This window comes from Mytilus galloprovincialis, chromosome 14 (genome assembly GCF_965363235.1).
Source record: "Mytilus galloprovincialis chromosome 14, xbMytGall1.hap1.1, whole genome shotgun sequence".
Lineage (NCBI taxonomy): Eukaryota > Metazoa > Mollusca > Bivalvia > Mytilida > Mytilidae > Mytilus > Mytilus galloprovincialis.
The window spans coordinates 50,352,339-50,371,982 of NC_134851.1; the positions used below are offsets into that span (position 1 = coordinate 50,352,339).

A 19,644-nucleotide genomic window follows, 5' to 3' on the forward strand; every position below is an offset into this window, starting at 1 on the left:
CGACTAGTACGACTAGCCTTCAACCCCATTGGGGTACAAATGTGCATTTATTCAATAAACTATATAAGGTTAAACTTTGATTTCCGTGTATCGATTTGATACAATTCGTAAAATATATTTATAACACCGGCGATTTTCATAAAAAAATTCAGGCACGAAAATAGAAAGGCATTATCTCGAGTGTCAACAATTTAAAAAAAATTCAAAAAATAGGAATCGAAATATGATCTCGGCGTTATAAATCTTGTATTAAAAGAAACCAATTGTTTGACTTTCAAAGAGATTAACGGGAAATATGTCAAAAAAGAAAGCACGAGTGATCTGTCTGACCAAAATGTTTCACTTGCGAGAAATGATTGACAGGTGTGAATAGATGTAGAGGCTCTGACGGGGAAAGTTGTATCAAAAGGAAAATAACTTAATTCACAATGCCTATACATATTTTATAAATACGATATGTTGGCCTTAAATACTTAAAATTGGGTTTCTAATAATAACATATAAAGGAACAGGATGTTAACAGGGGAAAATAATATAACCATCAACGAAAACTCGTATAATTTACGGGATTGAAGTCTCAACAATTTGATTTAAACTTCTATTGAAAACAGTCTTGGTTGTTATTAGACTTATTATTTTGAATTAGATGAAATATTTACGGTTTACAAATACAAATACAAAATAGTTTATTGGCACAAAACTATTGAAATAATTGGCAACACAATATATTGTTAAAAATCGTCTTTATTTTCATTTTCAAATTATAAAAAAAAAAAAATTATATTTAATTTTAATTTTAATTCTTATATTTAATTTCAATTTTAATTCTTATATTTAAATTTAATTTTAATTCTTTCTCTTTGAATACAAAACAATATTTTACATTTATCTATCCTCCATAAATACTAATATATCTGTACAGGTAAAATTTAATTCTAATCAAGCTGGTACAGATTGATTTACGACCTACCACTTGGATATTGCACAGCAGGCGTTTATTACACTGGGACAACTGTCGACCAGTCTGACATCTAGACGGATTAAGACATCCATAAAAATAAGTCCCTACCCGTACTGTAATGGGTCACTTAATTTGACAGCTTGCACAGGTATCTGAACTTCCTGTTCATGGAACAATAACGAAGATACCGGTATTTTAAAGGCAGGAAAATGCTGATTTTTCGGTGATAAAAATGGCAGGGTGCTCGAGGAATGACAGAAAAAAGGCAAGGGCGTCAATAAAAAAGGGCGGGTGTGCGCCCTGTTCAAACTTTGTTGCTAGAACACTGCCTTTCTTAATAATCTGACAGAGGGCTTTCAGCAAATTTTCAACAGTTCTGATATTCAACATGTTCTAAAATCTCTTCAAATCATAAACTGTTTATCAAGTTTTTTAATAAATTATTAGGTTTCGAGCATCACTTACACACAAACAGGAGACATAACGTCCAGTGCCAAATAGTTCATGCATTATTAATTATTAAAATACACCTTATCGCTATTTCTGGCTGACCCGAGAATCTGTCCCTCTTGAACTATTGATATCATACAACAATAACTTTTCCATGGGTAACACGAATGACCGAATAACACTGTTATTATCTGAATAACACTTGTAATGACCGAATAACACTTGAAATTTTAATATTATCACATATTTGTGACTTTTGAACATTGATTATTCAATAATAATGTATTATCGATGTATTTTATAACTTAAAATGATTTACAAAAAGCAGATAAGTTCTTATAGATGGTTTTAAATTTAGTGTGCACATCAAACATGGCGGCCATTGTGATTTCTGTGGTCGCCATATTTGATGTACACACTAAATTTTAAGTTTTTTATGAACTTATCTGCTTTCTGTAAATCATTTTTAACTATAAAAATACATAGATAATATACTATTAATTAATATTCAATGTTTAAAAGTCACCAATATGTGCTAATATTGAAATTACAAGTGTTATTCGGTCATTACAAGTGTTATTCGGATATTAACAGTGTTATTCGGTCATTCGAGGTACCGCTTTTCCATTGTGGCGTCAGATATTGTGTAGTATGACATCAAAATTTATACGGGAACCTGTGTAATGTCCAGTAATGGCGGACAAATAGCATACAAATGGCACCGATATTTGTCCGCCGTTACTGGACATCACAAAAGTTCTTGAAAATTTTAACGTCATACTAGAAAATATCTGATGCCACAATGGAAAAGTTATTGTTGTTTAAGTCAAAAATTCTAGTGGGGCAAATTCTTAGGTCAAGCGGGACAGGTTTTCAAATAGCGAATGCTTGTATTGTAGTAAAAAAAACATTTTGTAACCAAAATCAATAAGAATAAACAATAAATAGTTTATTTAAATTGGCATTTGATAAACCCAATCATTTTCCCCATTTTTTCCAACACCAACAGTCCAACCTCCCCCTTTTAACGGTGGTCTAAAAATAAATTAAAGATTTCCAGAAAGTTCTATTTGGGGATTCCCGGTGTTCCATGACGTCATTTGTTTCTGGAAAAGCGAAGCAAGTTCTTTAATTCTAGCATTTATTAATAATCTTTGAATGAAGAACTTAACACATTCTAACTAATTGAAAATTATATAGGTTTAAATATACCTTAAATTGTAAAAAGGAAGAAATATATCCAATTCACCATAAACGAAAGGGCTTTTTCGGAAAACACGCTCAGACATTTTTGGGGAACACCGTCAAAATATCTGAAATAAGACAAGTTGTTGCTAACCTAATTGAAAGAATCAGATAAATAATTATTTTTTAACACGTGTATAGTCAATTTTTTATACCTATCTTCTGTTAAATCAACTACTTCGTCTTCAGTTGGTTGAGGGTCAACTTCCATCGTATCCACGTCCGTCATGATTGTTGTTGGTCTCGTGAGATTTGTGAACAAACTGGTTACTTTTTATTTGTTTGTATTCCCGTCTGTATTAGGTAGCAAGAAATGCTGATTCAATACAGGGAACCAGCTTCTATGACTACCTCAGTCAAGTGCTTTTATACAGGAGAGATGTGATATGTCAGTTATAATCTAAATATACAGCGAGGGAAAAAAATGCAGAGAAAACGTAAATTTCACGATAACGATTCTTACAAAGAAAAACAGGAAAATGAAGATAAATTGAAACGCGCAGTGAAAGACGGTGACGAAACAGCTGTAAGAAGGCTAGTGAAGGGAGGCGTTCTTGCTATTCGACAGCAAAAACTCTGGGTAACGCTCCTCAAACTTTCAGTCTTTTCAAATAAAATTTTACTTACATATTCTACCTAGTATAATTTTACGATTGGTGCAATTCACTCAGACGTTGCGCGACCAGTCGGCCCGGAATCTACATGAAAAGAAAACTCGGACTGTCTATAAGACACTGGGACCGTTAAAAAATATAATGACCAGCCAGGAACATATATATATTAACTTATATTAGATATACTATTCCCAGGACCAGCTCAGACTAAATATTACAAAAAAAATGTAATTAGAGTTTTGACAAGATAAATAACTTCTCTCATAGTCCAGTCAAACTAAGTTTTAACCTTAAACTAACTGCAGAAGAAAATGTTTAAGTTCTAATCTATAGCATTATTAAAACCCTAACTATACACAGAAAAAAGTCCCATAAAATCTAACTTGAGGAAAAATCCAAATCAGCATTTTTAATTTCCTATGTAAATTAACATTGTAAGGGGAGATAACTTCTCAAAAATGAGTCTTTTTTTTGTTGCTTGATTTTCTTAAAATTTATGTAAAGTGTAAGGTATGATACTTTGATGGGGTTATAAGTTCGTATAGTCTTCTGCTCACAAAACCGAAGTGTTAAGCAGTGGCGGATCCAGGGGGGTTCCGGGGGTTGGAACCCCCCCTTATTTTTGGCCGATCAATGCATTTGAATGGGAGCATATAGTTGGAACCCCCCCTTTACTCTGGGTTGGGAACCCCCCTTTTTAAAATGGCTGGATCCGTGCCTGTTAAGGGTATATTAAAAAAAAAATATATGCATTTTTCATTAAAGAAATTACAAATTTAGGCTTTAATTGTGACTGTATTGAAAAAACAATGTGACAATTTGATATTGCTTACATGTATATCTGTATGTTATATTTGTTCAGCATCTACCTTTTTTAAAGAAACCTTAAACCACAAAAAGAAGAATATATGCTTAATTATTTTTTATTAAATTAGATTATTTACCTTGACATGTTGAAAAATTCAATAAATGCTCAACTAATGAATTATGAAATCTAGATTGTAGCTTGATAAAAGATATGAAAACACCTTTAGAGTTGTTTGTTATACTCTAAAGACGGCTAAAATATCAAAAATCAATACAATGAATCCACAGTATATGTTTAAGACAAGAAAAAGATTTACATATTAGGACATAACTTCAAAAAATAAATTGGAAGAAATAATCCAAAACACACAAACTAAGAAGAAATGTTAATCATTACAATCAATTATATATCAATACCATGAATACAGAACGCTTACAATGTAACTTAAAAAATATATATAAAGAGATATATTAAATTTTGTAATTTTCCCCTTGAAATGATTTATGTCATAAATGTTTTGGGGTACGCAGCATTTAAGGTGAGTAGGAATTTAAGTTTTGGACTTACAGAGTGGGGTTAAAGGTTTTATAACTTTGACAGAAACTTCATCACCTGCCGAAATTTTTATTTATTTTTTTACTTATTTTTTGGCAATCATACTACATTTTGACATGTTTGATACTTACAGCAGCAAGAAACATTTACACATTTTTTCTTGTTTATGTCTTTTGTCATTTGTATACATGTTATGTTTTGTAATTTTAGTTTGGTGGAACTATTTTACATGATGCTGTAGCTGGTGGTAAATTGCCTATTATAAAATTACTCCTCCAAGCAAAAGCTGATGTGAATGCTAAAACTAAAGACAACAGAACATGTTTACATGTAGCATCAAGAATGGGCCATACTGGGAATACAGATATTGTAAAAGAATTGTTGAACTATGGAGCAGAAGTTAATGTACAAACTTTGGTAAGGGCTGTAATAGGTAAAATAAAAAGGATCCTTTCAAAGTTTTGTTTTACTTTTGCAGTCATCTTATAAATGTTGATATGAATAGAACACTGATTTCATATCTTTGTAGCCATCTTGATTGGTGGATATCTATTTAGGACTTTCTCCTATTCAAACAATAACCAAGACAGCTGTCAATCTATTTTGTATTTAATGTAATTCCAAATTAAGGTTACACTATTATTATTTATTTCCTAAAATTTCATGTAGCATGCCTAAGCATGCTTAGTTGTATTGGTTATTTAAAATTAATGTTACCTAAAAAGATTTTTATGTAATATAACTTGTCTGCTTCACTTGAGTGAGATTATACCCATAATACAGGCCATTCATTAGGAGGCGGTACCCGGTACTTTTACCCTCCTATGCTATTGACAAGTACCGCCTAAATGTAGGAATTTATATATAGATATTCATAGAATAAATTGAAAAGTACCACCTAGAAAATTGGAAAGTACCAGTCAACATGAAAGATAATGAAACCCCTGATAATAGGAGCATGATATTAAATGCTGATTAAGTAGAATACTGAAAATTACTCTGTAAGCTTGATGCATTTAGAGTTCGATGAATTTCTTCAGGAACAATCAAATCTGAAAGCAAAGCATATATTAAGATACTTGAAATCTTCCTTAACTATATGACCAAAAGGAATAGCATAATCCACGCAAGGTCAACTTTGTCTGAGAGACTTTGAACTTAAGTATTTTTATGATTTAAAAATTAATCATTGAAGAAATTAAGAAAAGTATGAATGTTACAATAATTTATGTGCTGAAGCAATGTCTTCTGATCACTGAGGATTAGCAGCAGAAATGACCCAAGTGCTAGAAAATAGAACGAACATTTTATAAATTTGTGTGCGTTGACAGAGATTTTCTTAATTTTCCTACACCCAGAATGGCAGATCTTTTTTTCAATATATATTTGAATGTTTGAGAAACTATATGACCAAAAGAGATGTAAAAACATTAGCAAAACCCACCTTAGGTTAAATGTATCAACTAAGAATTCAAAAAAGTATGAATATTACAAATCATGTCGGTGCTAAAGTACTGACTATTGACAGCTGATGATAGTTACATAGGGGGACAAGATCTCTACCAGCATTTGTATCAACTCAACAGGCTCTTCAATAATTAAAACATTCAAAGGGACAGTTTCAATTTGTAAAATACTGTCATTGAGATACAAATAAAATACACTTTAATTAATTGTTTTATTTTTTTCAGGATAGAAGAACAGCATTACATTTTGCTACATGGCGAGGGAACACAGATATTGTTCAGGAGTTAGTCAATCATGGAGCCGATGTTAATTTACAGGATGAGGTAAAATGAAACAGAAAACATTTTTGCTAGAAAAAGTCTCTTTGAATCATATTGCAATACAGTGATGTCAGAGAACTACTTCATCATTATCAAAACTCTCATTACTTATACATGTATAAGGCAACTGCTGTTTTTTACTTCTTTACACCAATACCAAATGAAAGTGGCAAATTAGGTCTGTTACTGCATTTTGAAATTACATTATTGTTCATGAGTATGGAAATTTTCAACAGATACTACCGGTAATCATGTTAATGATACATCTAAAAAAATTAAAAAATACTAGCCTTTGAAAAATTCCAATGTATGGCAGTTATTTTACAAAAAGAAATGCATCAGAAGGAATGATTTTTAAACTATCAGCATGATTAGATGAAGTATTGCTGCCTAAGCTGTAAAAAAATGTTCTGAATTTTTGGTCTTTAGTGCTCTTCAACTTCATACTTTATTTGGTCTTTTTTACTTTTTTTTTAACGAGCTTCACTGATGAGTCTTTTTTAGACGAAAAGTGTGTCTGGCGCAAGTACAAAATTTCATTTCTGGTATCTTTGACAAGTTTATTACTTACATCTACTTCATTTGATGGATAGTTATCTTTTTTTTTTTTGTTGTCTTTATTCAATTATGCAACATTTATATATATACAATGTAATAGATATATTACATATTACACAAAAATTTCAATGTTTTAAAGTATAATTATAGATTATCGTTGATCATCTCAACGAGATTGATTTTCTCACTTGAGCTGGTACGGCGAAAGCGAGAATTTTTTTTTAGTTGAGATGACCAAAGATAATCTGTTTATCGCAATTTTACCTATGAAGACTTTGTCAATTTCATGTCATTTTTATTAGCAACTCCACACATGCCTTCTTAGTTTCTAGCTATAATTTTCCATCTCAAGTGAATAGCATGATATGAAAAATTATTACAAAAAAAGATCAAAGGAAAAATGCACAAAATAGCCATAATGACATATATGTCATCAACACAATAATCAAAAAATTAAATGCTATGACACCTTCAGTCTCTTATACCAGAATATTGTTCTTCAAAAAGTGTTTCTCAAAAACATTTCTCATACATCTTGCATCAAACAAACATTCATAATGGATAGTTGTCTTATTGGCAATCATACCTCTTATATCGAATATCATACATGTACTAAAAGAACTTCAGTATTTTGTCAGTAGTTTATTTGAGATTTACTATTTTTAAATATATGCAGAAATATTAAAGAAAATGAGTTTATAGTGAACATCCTAAACTGATAAAAAAAATACCAGTACTCGGGTAAATAATTTGAGAATTTCTAAATCAGTAAAACGCTTGGAAATTAATATATTGTACAGTTTACTATATACTGGGGATACATTATTATTTGTTGGATACTAATTTTATAGGTGAACCACACAATTAAATTTTCAATGAATGACAAATTTCCTATAGGCTTATATGCAAACTACGGTAAAACCACAAAATTAAATATTCACTAACATGTAAGGTTTCCTTAATCCACGAAAATAAGTGATTCCACAGTAATTCATGAGCAGATATTTTTTTGTGGAAAGGAAAGAAGACAACTGAGTTCATCTTGATTTTTTTTTGTCAGGATCTCTGGGCACCTCTGTACTGGGCAGCTAAATTAAACTATATACAGATTGCCCGAATACTGGTTGAAAATGGAGCAGATTTGAACTGTGCCAATGCTGTAAGTTTGATGATTGATTATTTATTACTCTCATGGAGCAGTAAGTATGGCACTTTATTATGTATGCAATTTTATCAGAGTACCACAATCTTCTAAACAAATACTGCTTTTGTTGATAAGAAATCACTTAAGAAAAAATCTGATTGAATAATTTGTGTTGATAATTCTTTTAAAATTAACACAAAAAATGCAACACTTCAAACTTGCATTGACATGATTAAAGTTGAAAGATAGTTTTAAATAAGTCCTTATTACTGATGAGGGATTATGTAGGTAGCTTTATGTCTGTCCATTTGTTTATTTATTTGCTTATCAGGCCACATTTTGTTACTACTCATAGACAATTCCACTTCTCATATATGCTAATTTAGGGGCCATTTTACCCTCTGACAAAAATTATTTCTTATTTCTAATAATTGAACATCAATAAATCTGCCTTCCAGGCTACATAGGTAAAACCTTTTTGTTTTATGGTTGAGGAGGAAAGGGGGTGGGGGTAGTAAATGTATTTTATACGTAATAAACATCAAATACAAAAAGGCATAAATTGCACAAAGAACATTCAAGTTTCTGCTAGGGAAAATATTTTCACATGACTTCATTTGGTTTCTTCTTAGTTAGATTCCAGACTTTAGACAGCAACCCAATTATAAAAATAACCAGAAAACATCGAGATGTAAAACATAGTCTTCAACAAGAGTGTAAATAATAATAAGGAGATTTGGTATGAGTGCTAATGAGACAAATACACTATGTATCTAACTTAGTTCAAATGAAGCGGATGTAAGCAATTATAGGCAACAGTCTAGCATATTATATGTCAAACTCTAAATTGTACCCAGTCTATTAAATGTGTGTATTGATCATATAAAAGAAATATTCAAAGATTAACACACTATTCCTACAGGAGTAAAAAGATGGGAAGCAATTTTAGTTTTAGAAAATCAAAACTGGAAAAAGATTTTTCAATTACCATTTGCTATTACAAAAAATACTAAGCTACAATGGCTTCAGTATAGAATTAATCATAAAATTCTGGCAACAAATACGTTTTTAAACAAAATTGGGATAGTGCAAAACCCATATTGTACTTTTTGTAACACTGAACTTGAATCAATTGAACATATACTGTGGGACTGTTATTATGTACAACAATTTATTGAACAAACTGAAATGTGGTTTCTCCAGAATGGTATTAGTATACCATTTACACAAGATATTTTTTTGTTTGGAAATTTATCACGAATGTACAAAGGTGACCCTCAAAACAATATTTTTCTCTGGATTAAACAATATATTTATAATACACGATATTTTAAAGGAGAATTAAGTTTAACGGCATTGATTGAAAAAATAAAGCATCATTATATTTTGGAGAAGAAGATATCAATTAAAAATAAATGTTTTGACAAGTTTAATCAAGCTTGGTGCATTTACCAAGAGGCTTTACAGGATAATTTGGTGGATTAGCAACTATACAAAATCAGCAGACATCAAAATAATTTTTTTTTTTTATATTTGTTTTTTGTTTTTTTGTTTTTTTTGTTTTTTGTTTTTTTATTTTTTTTTATTTTTCTTAATCATCTTCTAATTCTTTTATTTATTAATTCTCTATACTTTTTTTTTGTATGTCCTTTTTAATAAGATACAATTATAAAATCCCAACAAAATGTTATTTTCAAGTTCTATACATTTTCTGATAGGTTGTATTATATTACATTCATATATATGAGCTTAGTGTTTGATAACTGTACTGTTGTATATTATATATGTTGGATAAAAAAATAAAAATTTAAAAATTTAAAAAAAAAAAAGATTGACACCCAATTTTCCAAATAAGAAAAAAAATTTAAGATTTGAAATGTGACAAATATTGACCCAGATTTATTTTGACCTGCAGATGGAACAATGCCCTCTTCATGAGGTTCTAAAGAACGGTCATACTGAGCTGGCAAAGTATCTGATATCTGAAGGTGCCATGGTTACGGGGAAAATTAAGGTTTGTATTACTTCTGTGGATTTATTTATTTTCAAAGAGAACCAATTTTTGTGGATTGAGGATAACATGCAGTTATATTGATTTCGTCTGCTTACAAACCTCAAGACAAAGTGTATTTGATTGAACATTTTAATTCATCGTTAACCTATATATCCATGTATAACGAGGAATCTACAGTAAATCTCTATGATATCTAAAAAAAATGAATTTAAAAATTGGAAGGGAGGGGGGCGGGGGTCTGCTTGGTTATAATGAAAGTGTTGTTTAATTTTGTCTTTATATATTTAATCCAAGGAAAAACATGTAATTTTTTATTTTGGTTTTGTCATTTACCATTATTGAGTTTTTCTGTATAAAGTAAAATCACAAAAGTACTGAACTCTGAGGAAAATTTCTAAACGGACAGTCCCTTAACTAAATAACTTATGGCAATATCAAAAGCTCAAACACATCAATCGAATAAACAACAACTGTCATATTCCTGACAGTAAGAGGAGATAGGTATTAGTGATCACTAGATCATGTTATTATAGTTTATATCATACAGAATCTTGTTTTAATTGCAGGGAGTCTTCCAGTATATGATCGATAACAAGGATATAAAAACTGAGGACAGAATTTCTCTTTGTGATATTTTTATAGAAGCTGGATATCCAATCCATAGCAATTCAAGTTTACCTCAAATTTTATCAAGGAAACCACACATAGACCAAAACTTTGTCAAACATGTTCAAACACAACAGCTTGAGGTTTTGACTTTAAAATCTATGTGTAGAATATGTGTGAGAAAGGAACTTATTAAAAAGACAAATGGATGTTCAATTAGAGCAAAGCTTTCACAACTGCCATTACCGAAACTGTTACAGAATTATATTATTTTATGACCTTTGTTATTTTAATTCTTTTTTCATGAAAGTTGATAACTTTTATGTTTTTTTATTTTCAGCTTTTTAACATGTAAATATATCACTCAAAAGTCACAATATAAAGTTTTTTTAGTTAGTAATCAGAGTGAACAAATTTAAAAAAAAAAGGTTGTGTCAAAGGTCAGATATTTTACGTTATTAATTTGCTGAAAAATGGTGATTTTTACTCTTTTCCATTCATTTGATTGTTTCTCAATTCAAAACATGTTCAGAATTTTATATGTGCACTTATGAATTTTAATAACACACATTCAAGGAATGACTGTCATATTTTTTCTGTCTTCTTGTGATAAAGTCTGTATAAAATATGCCTTTATTCTGTATTTATCCTGTAATATTGGGTATCATTTATCACTCAACAATCATGACACTGCTACATTTATCACTTAAAGATTCGCCCACACAAAATCATGAACACATGATGTTAAACAATGTTTTATTATTGTTAGTTATTATTAAATTTAATTGTTATGTTACAATAAATAATTATTTACCTAAAGCATTGTATTTTTAGATGAGCATGAGTGATCCTTTCCTGTTTATCAATCATCAGCTGATTGTTTTTTTCTTTGCAATGTTACAGATTGACAGGAAAAGAAGCTGATTGTAAATTGTCCTAAATATTTCGTAATATGCAAGTGGCATTCATGGGGGTACAAAATAAGATGATTTGAATTATAAACAAAAAACAATTTTAATGAATAAAAGATTTTACCAATATGTTGAAACAACAATAAAACCCAAATTAATTGAAGTGTTTAAAGCTTAAACTTGCATTTCACTGGTGTTTTTTTTTTTTTTTTTTTTGCCTCTCATGAATACAGCTGATAAAAAAGGCACTAACTACATAAATGACTTTGTATTGGTTCAGTATTTAACAACAATGCTGTTGTTGGGCAATTAATGACAGTATATCCTAGATTTCTTTGCCAGTTATTGTATGTAATTGAAATTACCCTATGCATGATGCAGCATCTACATTGAATAGACGGATTGTTAAGATGGTACCCAACACTTGCATCAAAATTAATTTGGCGCATTTAATTTTCATAAAATTTTGTCAAAGTAAGTAACAAAAATATAAAAATTTCAAAAATTTTTAACCAACCGTTATGTCAGAAAAATTACACTGGTTATATAGCAGTTTGACAAACACCAATTTTGATCATTGAGAAGCTTAATATTCCTTTTACAACACAATGTAATTAAAACGTTTAGCTGACTTTACAGAGTTATCTCCCTGTAGTATTAAGTACCACCTTAATTGGATATCTAGAAAAAACTATGTGTGAAGGTATTGTTCAATATATTGAACCACTCAATCTGAATGTAAGATGAAGAATTGCAATAAAAGCACAATTACTTTTCTCCACATTTTGTCCAGTGCATGTTGTATCATAAACTTATACACCATGTCCCTTACTTTTGATTTTTACAGATTTTCAGACTGCTTATAAAAAATACAAACTTGAATTTAACCAAATAAAACAATAGACATAAGTCTTAGGAACTACTTGCTTTTGGTACAAAATAGAGGCTCCCACAGGGTACCCCCCTCAGGTCGCAAGGTCGCTTTTAAATTCATCGAGAGGTTGTTTTTAAGGGAAATGTACAGGTCGCAGGTCGTTTTTCCCAACACAGAGAACGGAAGTCAGTCGGAGGTCGTTTTTTCCAAATTTTACAGGTCGCAGGTCGTTTTTAGGTCGGAAGTCGCCTTTAAAAGGTCGCTTTTGACCCTGCGGTAGCCTCAAAATACATCTCCACAACATTGTTTTTCATTATGATTATGTCAATCACCATGGTGACCTTATGGTATCATATTTGCCTTGAGTGCATGAGGTTGTAGCTTCTGACATCTTAGATTGACCCCTGTTAATCTTGTGACATGATAATTCTAACTCAGCTTGTTAGTTTTATATAAAGCAGGTTATTTATCTATTCAGTGTTCTCAAATGTGGTCATTCTTGCAATCTCTTGTCTGTTTTAGATTATTCCACTTTCAAAAACAATTTGTAAATCAGATTTTAAAGGTACAATCTTTTATTATATTCCTTTTCTAGCATATTTCAGGTGCACTCATCTTAATTGACACTCATACCACAGCTTCCTATATCTATAGAATTGTCAGTGTTCTACAGAAGGTCAGTGGACCTCTGCAGCACTCCAACTTTCTCCACCAATAAAAAGTAACCGCTATGAAATAGCACAATAGTGCTGATAGTGGCATTTAACATCAACCAATTAATTGATTATATTCCTGAAAATTATATCCAGAATTCCTGTCTTTAAACCATCCATGGTTTTGCCCACTGAGAATATAAGAATTGCAGAGAAGTTCCAACATTTAAAGTGTTTTTATATGACCGCAAACATTTTTGCGGTGGTATATTGGTATCACGTCGTCGTCGTTGTCATCGTCAGCGTCGTCCGAAGACGGATGGTTTCCGGATAATAACTTAAGTATAAGTAAATAGAAATCAATAAAATTTTAACACAATGTTTATAACCACAACAAGAAGCTTGGGATTAATTTTGGGGGTTATGGTCCCTAAGGTTTAGGAATTAGGAGTGGCCCAAACAAGCATTTATCTAGTGTCAGGACAATAAGTTGCAATTGTTCTGAAATTGTACCACAATGTTTAATACCACAAATAGAAGGTTGGGATATATTTTAAGGGTTATGGGGCAAACAGTCTAGGAATAAAGGGCCAAAAAGGGGCCAAAAACAAGCGTTTTTGTAGTTTCAAGAAAAAAAAATTGGAGTTATCTTTCTTTGTCCAGAATGGTTGTTGAATCACATAAAACCAATATGCTTTATGAAATCTTCTTTGAAAATTGGAGTTATCTTTCTTTGTCCAGAATAGTAGTTGAATCAACTGAAATCAATGCTGTATACAATATACAATGCAATATTCACTTTTACTACCAACTGATAAAAGCAATCTTTATCATTCAGTGGTTACAAGCACTTTGATTATCATTCTAGGGTTATGCCTCTTTACAAGTGCAAAAATTGAAGAATTTTTTCGTTTCTGTTTTCTGAACTTAAGTTTGTCTCAACTAAATTTAATGAAATGTGTATATAGTGCTTATTACCTCTAAACTCAGTTAAAGTTCAATTTTTGGCAGCTTCACTTTTACAGTTCTTGAGTTATGTCCCTTTATAACGTTATATGCTAGCCAGGGCATCATCTGTGTCCCTTTGGACACATTCCCCATTTATTTTTTTAGAAGTTCCTATTAATTAATATTAATTTTAACCATGACTGTATAACATTTTATATTTTGATATTTTATGATGTATTTAAATGAGTAGTTATTGTTGCTCCATTAGAAATTTGAATTGAGATCATTTTTGGAATAAGGGAAAGGGGGAGGTGAAAAAAAAATTCAACAGCATAGTGAATTGCTCAAAAGCAAAAAACAAAAAAAAATTAAGTTCATTATACCACATTCATTCTGTGTCAGAAACCTTTTCTGTGTCAACTATTTAATCACAATCCAAATTCAGAGCTGTATCCAGCTTGAATGTTGTGACCATACTTGCCCCAACCGTTCAGGGTTTGACCTCTGCGGTCGTATAAAGCTGCGCCCTTCAAATGAAACCAAAGATTAGAGGATTTTATTTAAAAGTTTTTCAACGACATCTTTCGCCATAACTGGATTTTAATTAACTGATTTGCTGGTACATTATACCATTATCTCTATCAAAGAAATTATCTCTGCATCTTTTTTTTGCACACGCTTTTGTTATTATTTTTTTTAACAAGAAGCATAATAATGAAATATTAGAAAATTTCAACAACAAATTTCAAAATACATTACTGAACTAAAAGTATTTTCATATACATCTTAATCATGTTGAGAAACAACTTAATGTTGAATGCTCAAGACTCTTTTACTTTTACATCAGGTATGCTGTTTAATGGTTAAATTATAAATATTTATTTGGCCAAAAAGATAACTGGAGATTAAAGTATAAGTATAATAAATTAAAAAAACTTCAAAGAAGACAGATGTATTTTGAACTATTCTATTATAATTAACAGATTTTGCCCAAAATTTCTAAATTTTCAATGTAAGTCATCTTTTCATTTAGCAGAATAAAGAAAAAATATTCCTATCATTCAGACCCTCATATCAGTTCTTAGATTTTCTTAAAATATCACAATGACAGTGGCAGTGACAGTGGTTGGAACCCACCTTTTTTTGGACGATCAATGCATTTGAATGGGGACATATAGTTGGAACCCCCCCCCCCTTTTTGTCCTGGGTTGGGAACCCCCACATTTTCAAATGGCTGGATCTGCCTCTGAATGAAATATTTAAAATTGAGAGTTATCTCTCTTTGCCCATAAATGAAGTTGAACCTTACAGTACGATTATTATTTTGTAGTTCTCAAATGCTAAATGAATGTCAGTGATCACAAGCAGTTTGGTGAACTCATTGTCTCAGCTTTTTATTTGAATTATGCTCCTGTAAAAATATTCAGAAGCATGTAATAGTCTCTTTTTCAGTGCATCGGTCTATCTGTTTGTCCAAAGTAAATGGTTTCAATATGCCAACTTGAGAGTGTCCTTTTATTCATTATAAAGAAACTATCAGATAGATGATGTAGGAAAAGAAAGAAGCCTATCTATTTTATGGTACATGTATATATATCAAAGGTCAATGTCATTGTTACTAAAAACAGAACGTTTTTGGAAAAAATGTTTCTGAATATTGTATGCAAAAGGACACAGGTTAATTAAACTTTAATGACGTGTTCTCCAACCTCAACATCTTGAGTTTTCCTGCTTAATTTGAATAAAAGATGAAAGATAAGGGAAGAACCCTACAGAAAAATATGTAAATGGAAAACATTGGAAAAATTGGTTTCCAGATAGCTTTAGATTATCTTGCTTGATTGAGATACAACTTATACAGGAATACAAATGGAAGGGAAAGAAGCCAATTGGTTTCTGGGGTCATCAGATGAAGGGTTATATGACCGTTAATAAAAGTTATTTTTGTCTAGCCTGCAACGAAAGTTTCAGAACGCAAGACGTATGTATTTTTATCTGGCTACAGGGTAAACTATTTGTATAATGCTTTATATGTCAGAAGGTATACGACCCAGATCCATCATAATATATGTATTTATATACTTTATGTACGAAATTTCCATCTGTCATATGTTCACCATCTGTCATATGTTCATTGTCCTTGACCTCATATTTGTGGTTCAGTAACTGCATGAAAAGTGATGTACTTACTCATTATGAATAATAGGTTAAATTTATTTAGTGTAAGTCCAAAGTTCCATCACATAGATCTCATTTCATGGACCAGTGGTCAGGGTTTAGGTTTTAACGTCAAGTCCGCTTCGCAGCAAGTATAAGCATTGTGTCAACTGTATATGTATTGTATGGAATGATTGTACGTTTACATGTCAGACTGGCATGTTTTATCTGACCTCGACCTCATTTGCATGGTTCATTGGTTTAACAGTGTTAAGATGTTGTGGTTTTGTAATTGATTTAGACCACTATAGTTGGTGTATGGAATGTATTGTAAGGTTGTTAAATTGTTTTAAGGGCTTCTAGGCCATTATCGATGGTATACAACAATAATAAGTAGGATCTATATCAGAAATCAACCTCTTTTAAAATAGTCCTAAACGTTCTGAGTAAAGACAGATTTTTGATAAAGTGGACTCGTATGATACCAGAGATGGGTGGCCATCAATACAAACAAACTCGTAAGACATGGAAAAAAGGTAACCACTGACAGGTATGTTGTTTGGGACAGGCAAATCATTTAGCTTTTATATATTGCCCTGTTCAAAGTAGTGTGAGTATTGGCAAGATCTCCAGTGAAAAATCGTGTGTGACATAAAACCGCCAACTGATGCCTGCACACATTTATGATCATTTATGATACACGGTTGTCGGGCTTTACAAGTGAAACTGGAATTCCTAAGAAATTTCAACTGTTATTGTTTTAGGGTAGGTATTGTAGTGAAATGACCAAATTAGGAATAGTAAATAGGATAAGACCTACCCTTTTGTTTTAAAGTTTGAGGGTAAAAATCGTCGTTAATATACATATCCTTGGAATAATGTTTCATCGAAATTATAAGAAAATTTGTATGCATTGATTTTTTTTCTTGTGTTATAACAACTACTTTTACAAGGTTCCCTTGTGTTCTAAAGGTAGACCCCCCAAGGGTAACTGGGGAATAGAAATATGGTCACTTGGTCTTCTCCCGACCGGCAGTAAAACGCTTGCTGAAGTGGGGCGTCCGTTTAGCTGTGCGGGATGCATCAAGTTCGCAGTCACGTCCGGTCAGAATGTGGACGTTAAATCCGATGCCTGGTGTAGAGAGAGTGCCACGCTCTTTGTACGTAAAGAACCCTTGCAACAACTCTTTGAGGGGTCCGTGGGTGGCCTGTTGCAAGGCAAAATGTATGTCCCTATCCAATACTAGTATACCCTCATTCTCCAGTGGCAGTCCAAATTTCACCGACCATCATCCCAGATGCCCACTATTGTGATAAGACCTACCTATTGTATTTATTGTGAACTTGTTCTCGTCCTGAATATGCATGAAATATTTGCCACTGGACGTTAAGCAACCAGAAAATCAATCAATCTTAAGGTAGAACGTTGACATTTGAAAATTGATATCCATCAAAACCTGTGTAAAGAGAGATAACTCTAATTTTACCAAGTCTCTGCATATTAACGTTTTGAGACAAAAATGTATATGAATGAATCGATGTATTTAAAATATCTAACTGCTTGAGCTTAAATTAACTGTTTCAGCTTAAAACAAAATACAGTTATAAATATTTAGGAAACACGTATGGACTTCATTAGACAAAATCATTACTTATAACAAATGTATTAAATTATTTTTTTCAAGCTAGGAAATCTTCCACTGAGAAATTAATTCCTTATATCAGACGCTGTATAATAGACATGTGTGTGAATGAATAAACAAAAGAGGTAAAGAGAAAATGAACCTCATACTCAGTTAATTAAGAGCAATTTACAAATGCTCTCGATTTGGGTAAAATAACTTCTTTCAATATTTATCGGTTCCTTGTCAAATCGATCTCTCTCTATATGGATCAGATTCAGTTTTAGTTTACAGTGGTCTTCCTTATATTTACTGAAACTTTAACATCGTTTCTGTAATTTAGAAACTATTTTATTTGCTAAACGACTCTAAATATATGTTACAGAAAATATGTGGAATTAGGAAAAACTTGTACAGTAATTACTAAAATTTCGGAATTGCGTGCAATTCCTGTGCATTCCTGAAACTTTCAAGTTATTACCAGTAACTACTAATTTTTAATTGATTTTTTGCACCTGTTTACTAAGTGTTTAACCCAAAGTTAGGGTAATACTGATTGGGAGGCAGTGTGGAAAGGCCCAACGATGACGGCCATGACATGCTACTGAATTGGAAGAATGACAACTAAACTACAAAATGATGCAAAAGTAATTAAATTTGTGAAGTTTCGAGAGAGAAAAAAACGCCTTTGTCACTCTGAATCAGAGTGTTCATCCTTATAGCGTTGTTTTGTTGCCATCAGAAGTCGGCTTACCTAATTCTTCAATAATAACCGCAATGCTAGCTACTCTGCAGCAGGAAGAAGATCAGAATTTTGAAATGACCAATATACATCATGTATCTGTTTTTCAGAGGGCTTGGTTGCTCCATATTCTCAGTTTCTAACATCAGTTAACTAAACAGTGTTATAAGCGTGGTGAAATGTTCGTTACCTGATATTCATCTAGACTCTGAAACACTTGATAGTCGACCAACCTTTGAAACTTCTAATAAACAACCAATCTCGGAAACATAGAATATTCAACACACCTCTATTGTCGAAGTCTTTTACTTGGCCTAGTAATACAAGCTGAAAGTGAATCCATAGAAAAGCACACTCTATATGAAGTGCAAAGCTTAAGCAATATCAACAAGAATACAACAAATGTTCTATATATTTTCTAACGGATTAAACATTACAGGTTTGTTGTGACATTTGTATCCGTTCAGAATTCATTCAACTGGAATGCCATGCAAATGGCTCAAACAAATCAAAGCAAGCGACAAAAATGTTCAAGCCGGTGAAAACCAAAGTGTTCCCATTCCCAGCGTCGATAGAGGACGTAGGGGTCAGGAAGTGTAGTTTTGGAATATGATCAGACAAATTTATGACTAATTCAAAACTTGCCCCAAAAATGGAATTTAAAATTGATTTTTATCAGCAATCCATTCGTTTGCTTTGCTTTAGATGCAAAGGTCGAGTTAAGTAGCGCACCTACAGTCAGACGGAGATGGGCAGGGATTCGTGAAGTGTACACGCAAAACAGGTTGTGTACAAAAGACCTATGATTTATTTGATAAAATATGGCTGACCCGTGTTTAGAGAGAGCAATATCTCTTGCACGTAAAATACACCCTTGTAGATTTCGAAAAAGAGCAGGCTAATGCAGCACTCGCACCAGCAAAGTGGAAAGGGATTAACATAAGTTGTAATAACTTGTTTCTAAATCCACTATAAATAAATATGTATAAACTAAA

At 31.7% G+C, this 19,644-nt stretch overlaps 2 protein-coding genes and 1 long non-coding RNA gene across 3 annotated transcripts in view; 2 read left to right on the plus strand and 1 right to left on the minus strand.

Annotated features, from left to right (window-relative positions):
• Positions 1–2,951, minus strand: part of LOC143059845 (dnaJ homolog subfamily C member 7-like) — a 20,713-nt gene extending 17,762 nt beyond the window's left edge. The window contains exon 1 of the mRNA XM_076233411.1: positions 2,812–2,951. Within this exon, the coding sequence (XP_076089526.1) occupies positions 2,812–2,885 (74 nt within the window). The 5' untranslated portion in view covers positions 2,886–2,951. The remainder of the gene's footprint in view (positions 1–2,811) is intronic.
• Positions 2,912–11,561, plus strand: LOC143059847 (uncharacterized). The gene is made up of 6 exons (XM_076233414.1): positions 2,912–3,236; positions 4,844–5,050; positions 6,325–6,423; positions 8,039–8,137; positions 10,038–10,136; positions 10,703–11,561. The coding sequence occupies exons 1-6, from the start codon at positions 3,081–3,083 to the stop codon at positions 11,018–11,020; spliced, it is 978 nt and encodes a 325-aa protein (XP_076089529.1). The 5' UTR covers positions 2,912–3,080; the 3' UTR covers positions 11,021–11,561.
• Positions 11,562–12,594: 1,033 nt separating this feature from the next.
• The window catches only part of LOC143059257 (uncharacterized), a 112,157-nt gene continuing 105,107 nt past the window's right edge, over positions 12,595–19,644 (plus strand). Inside the window, exon 1 of the long non-coding RNA XR_012973453.1 lies at positions 12,595–12,653. This is a non-coding gene — a long non-coding RNA (uncharacterized LOC143059257). The remainder of the gene's footprint in view (positions 12,654–19,644) is intronic.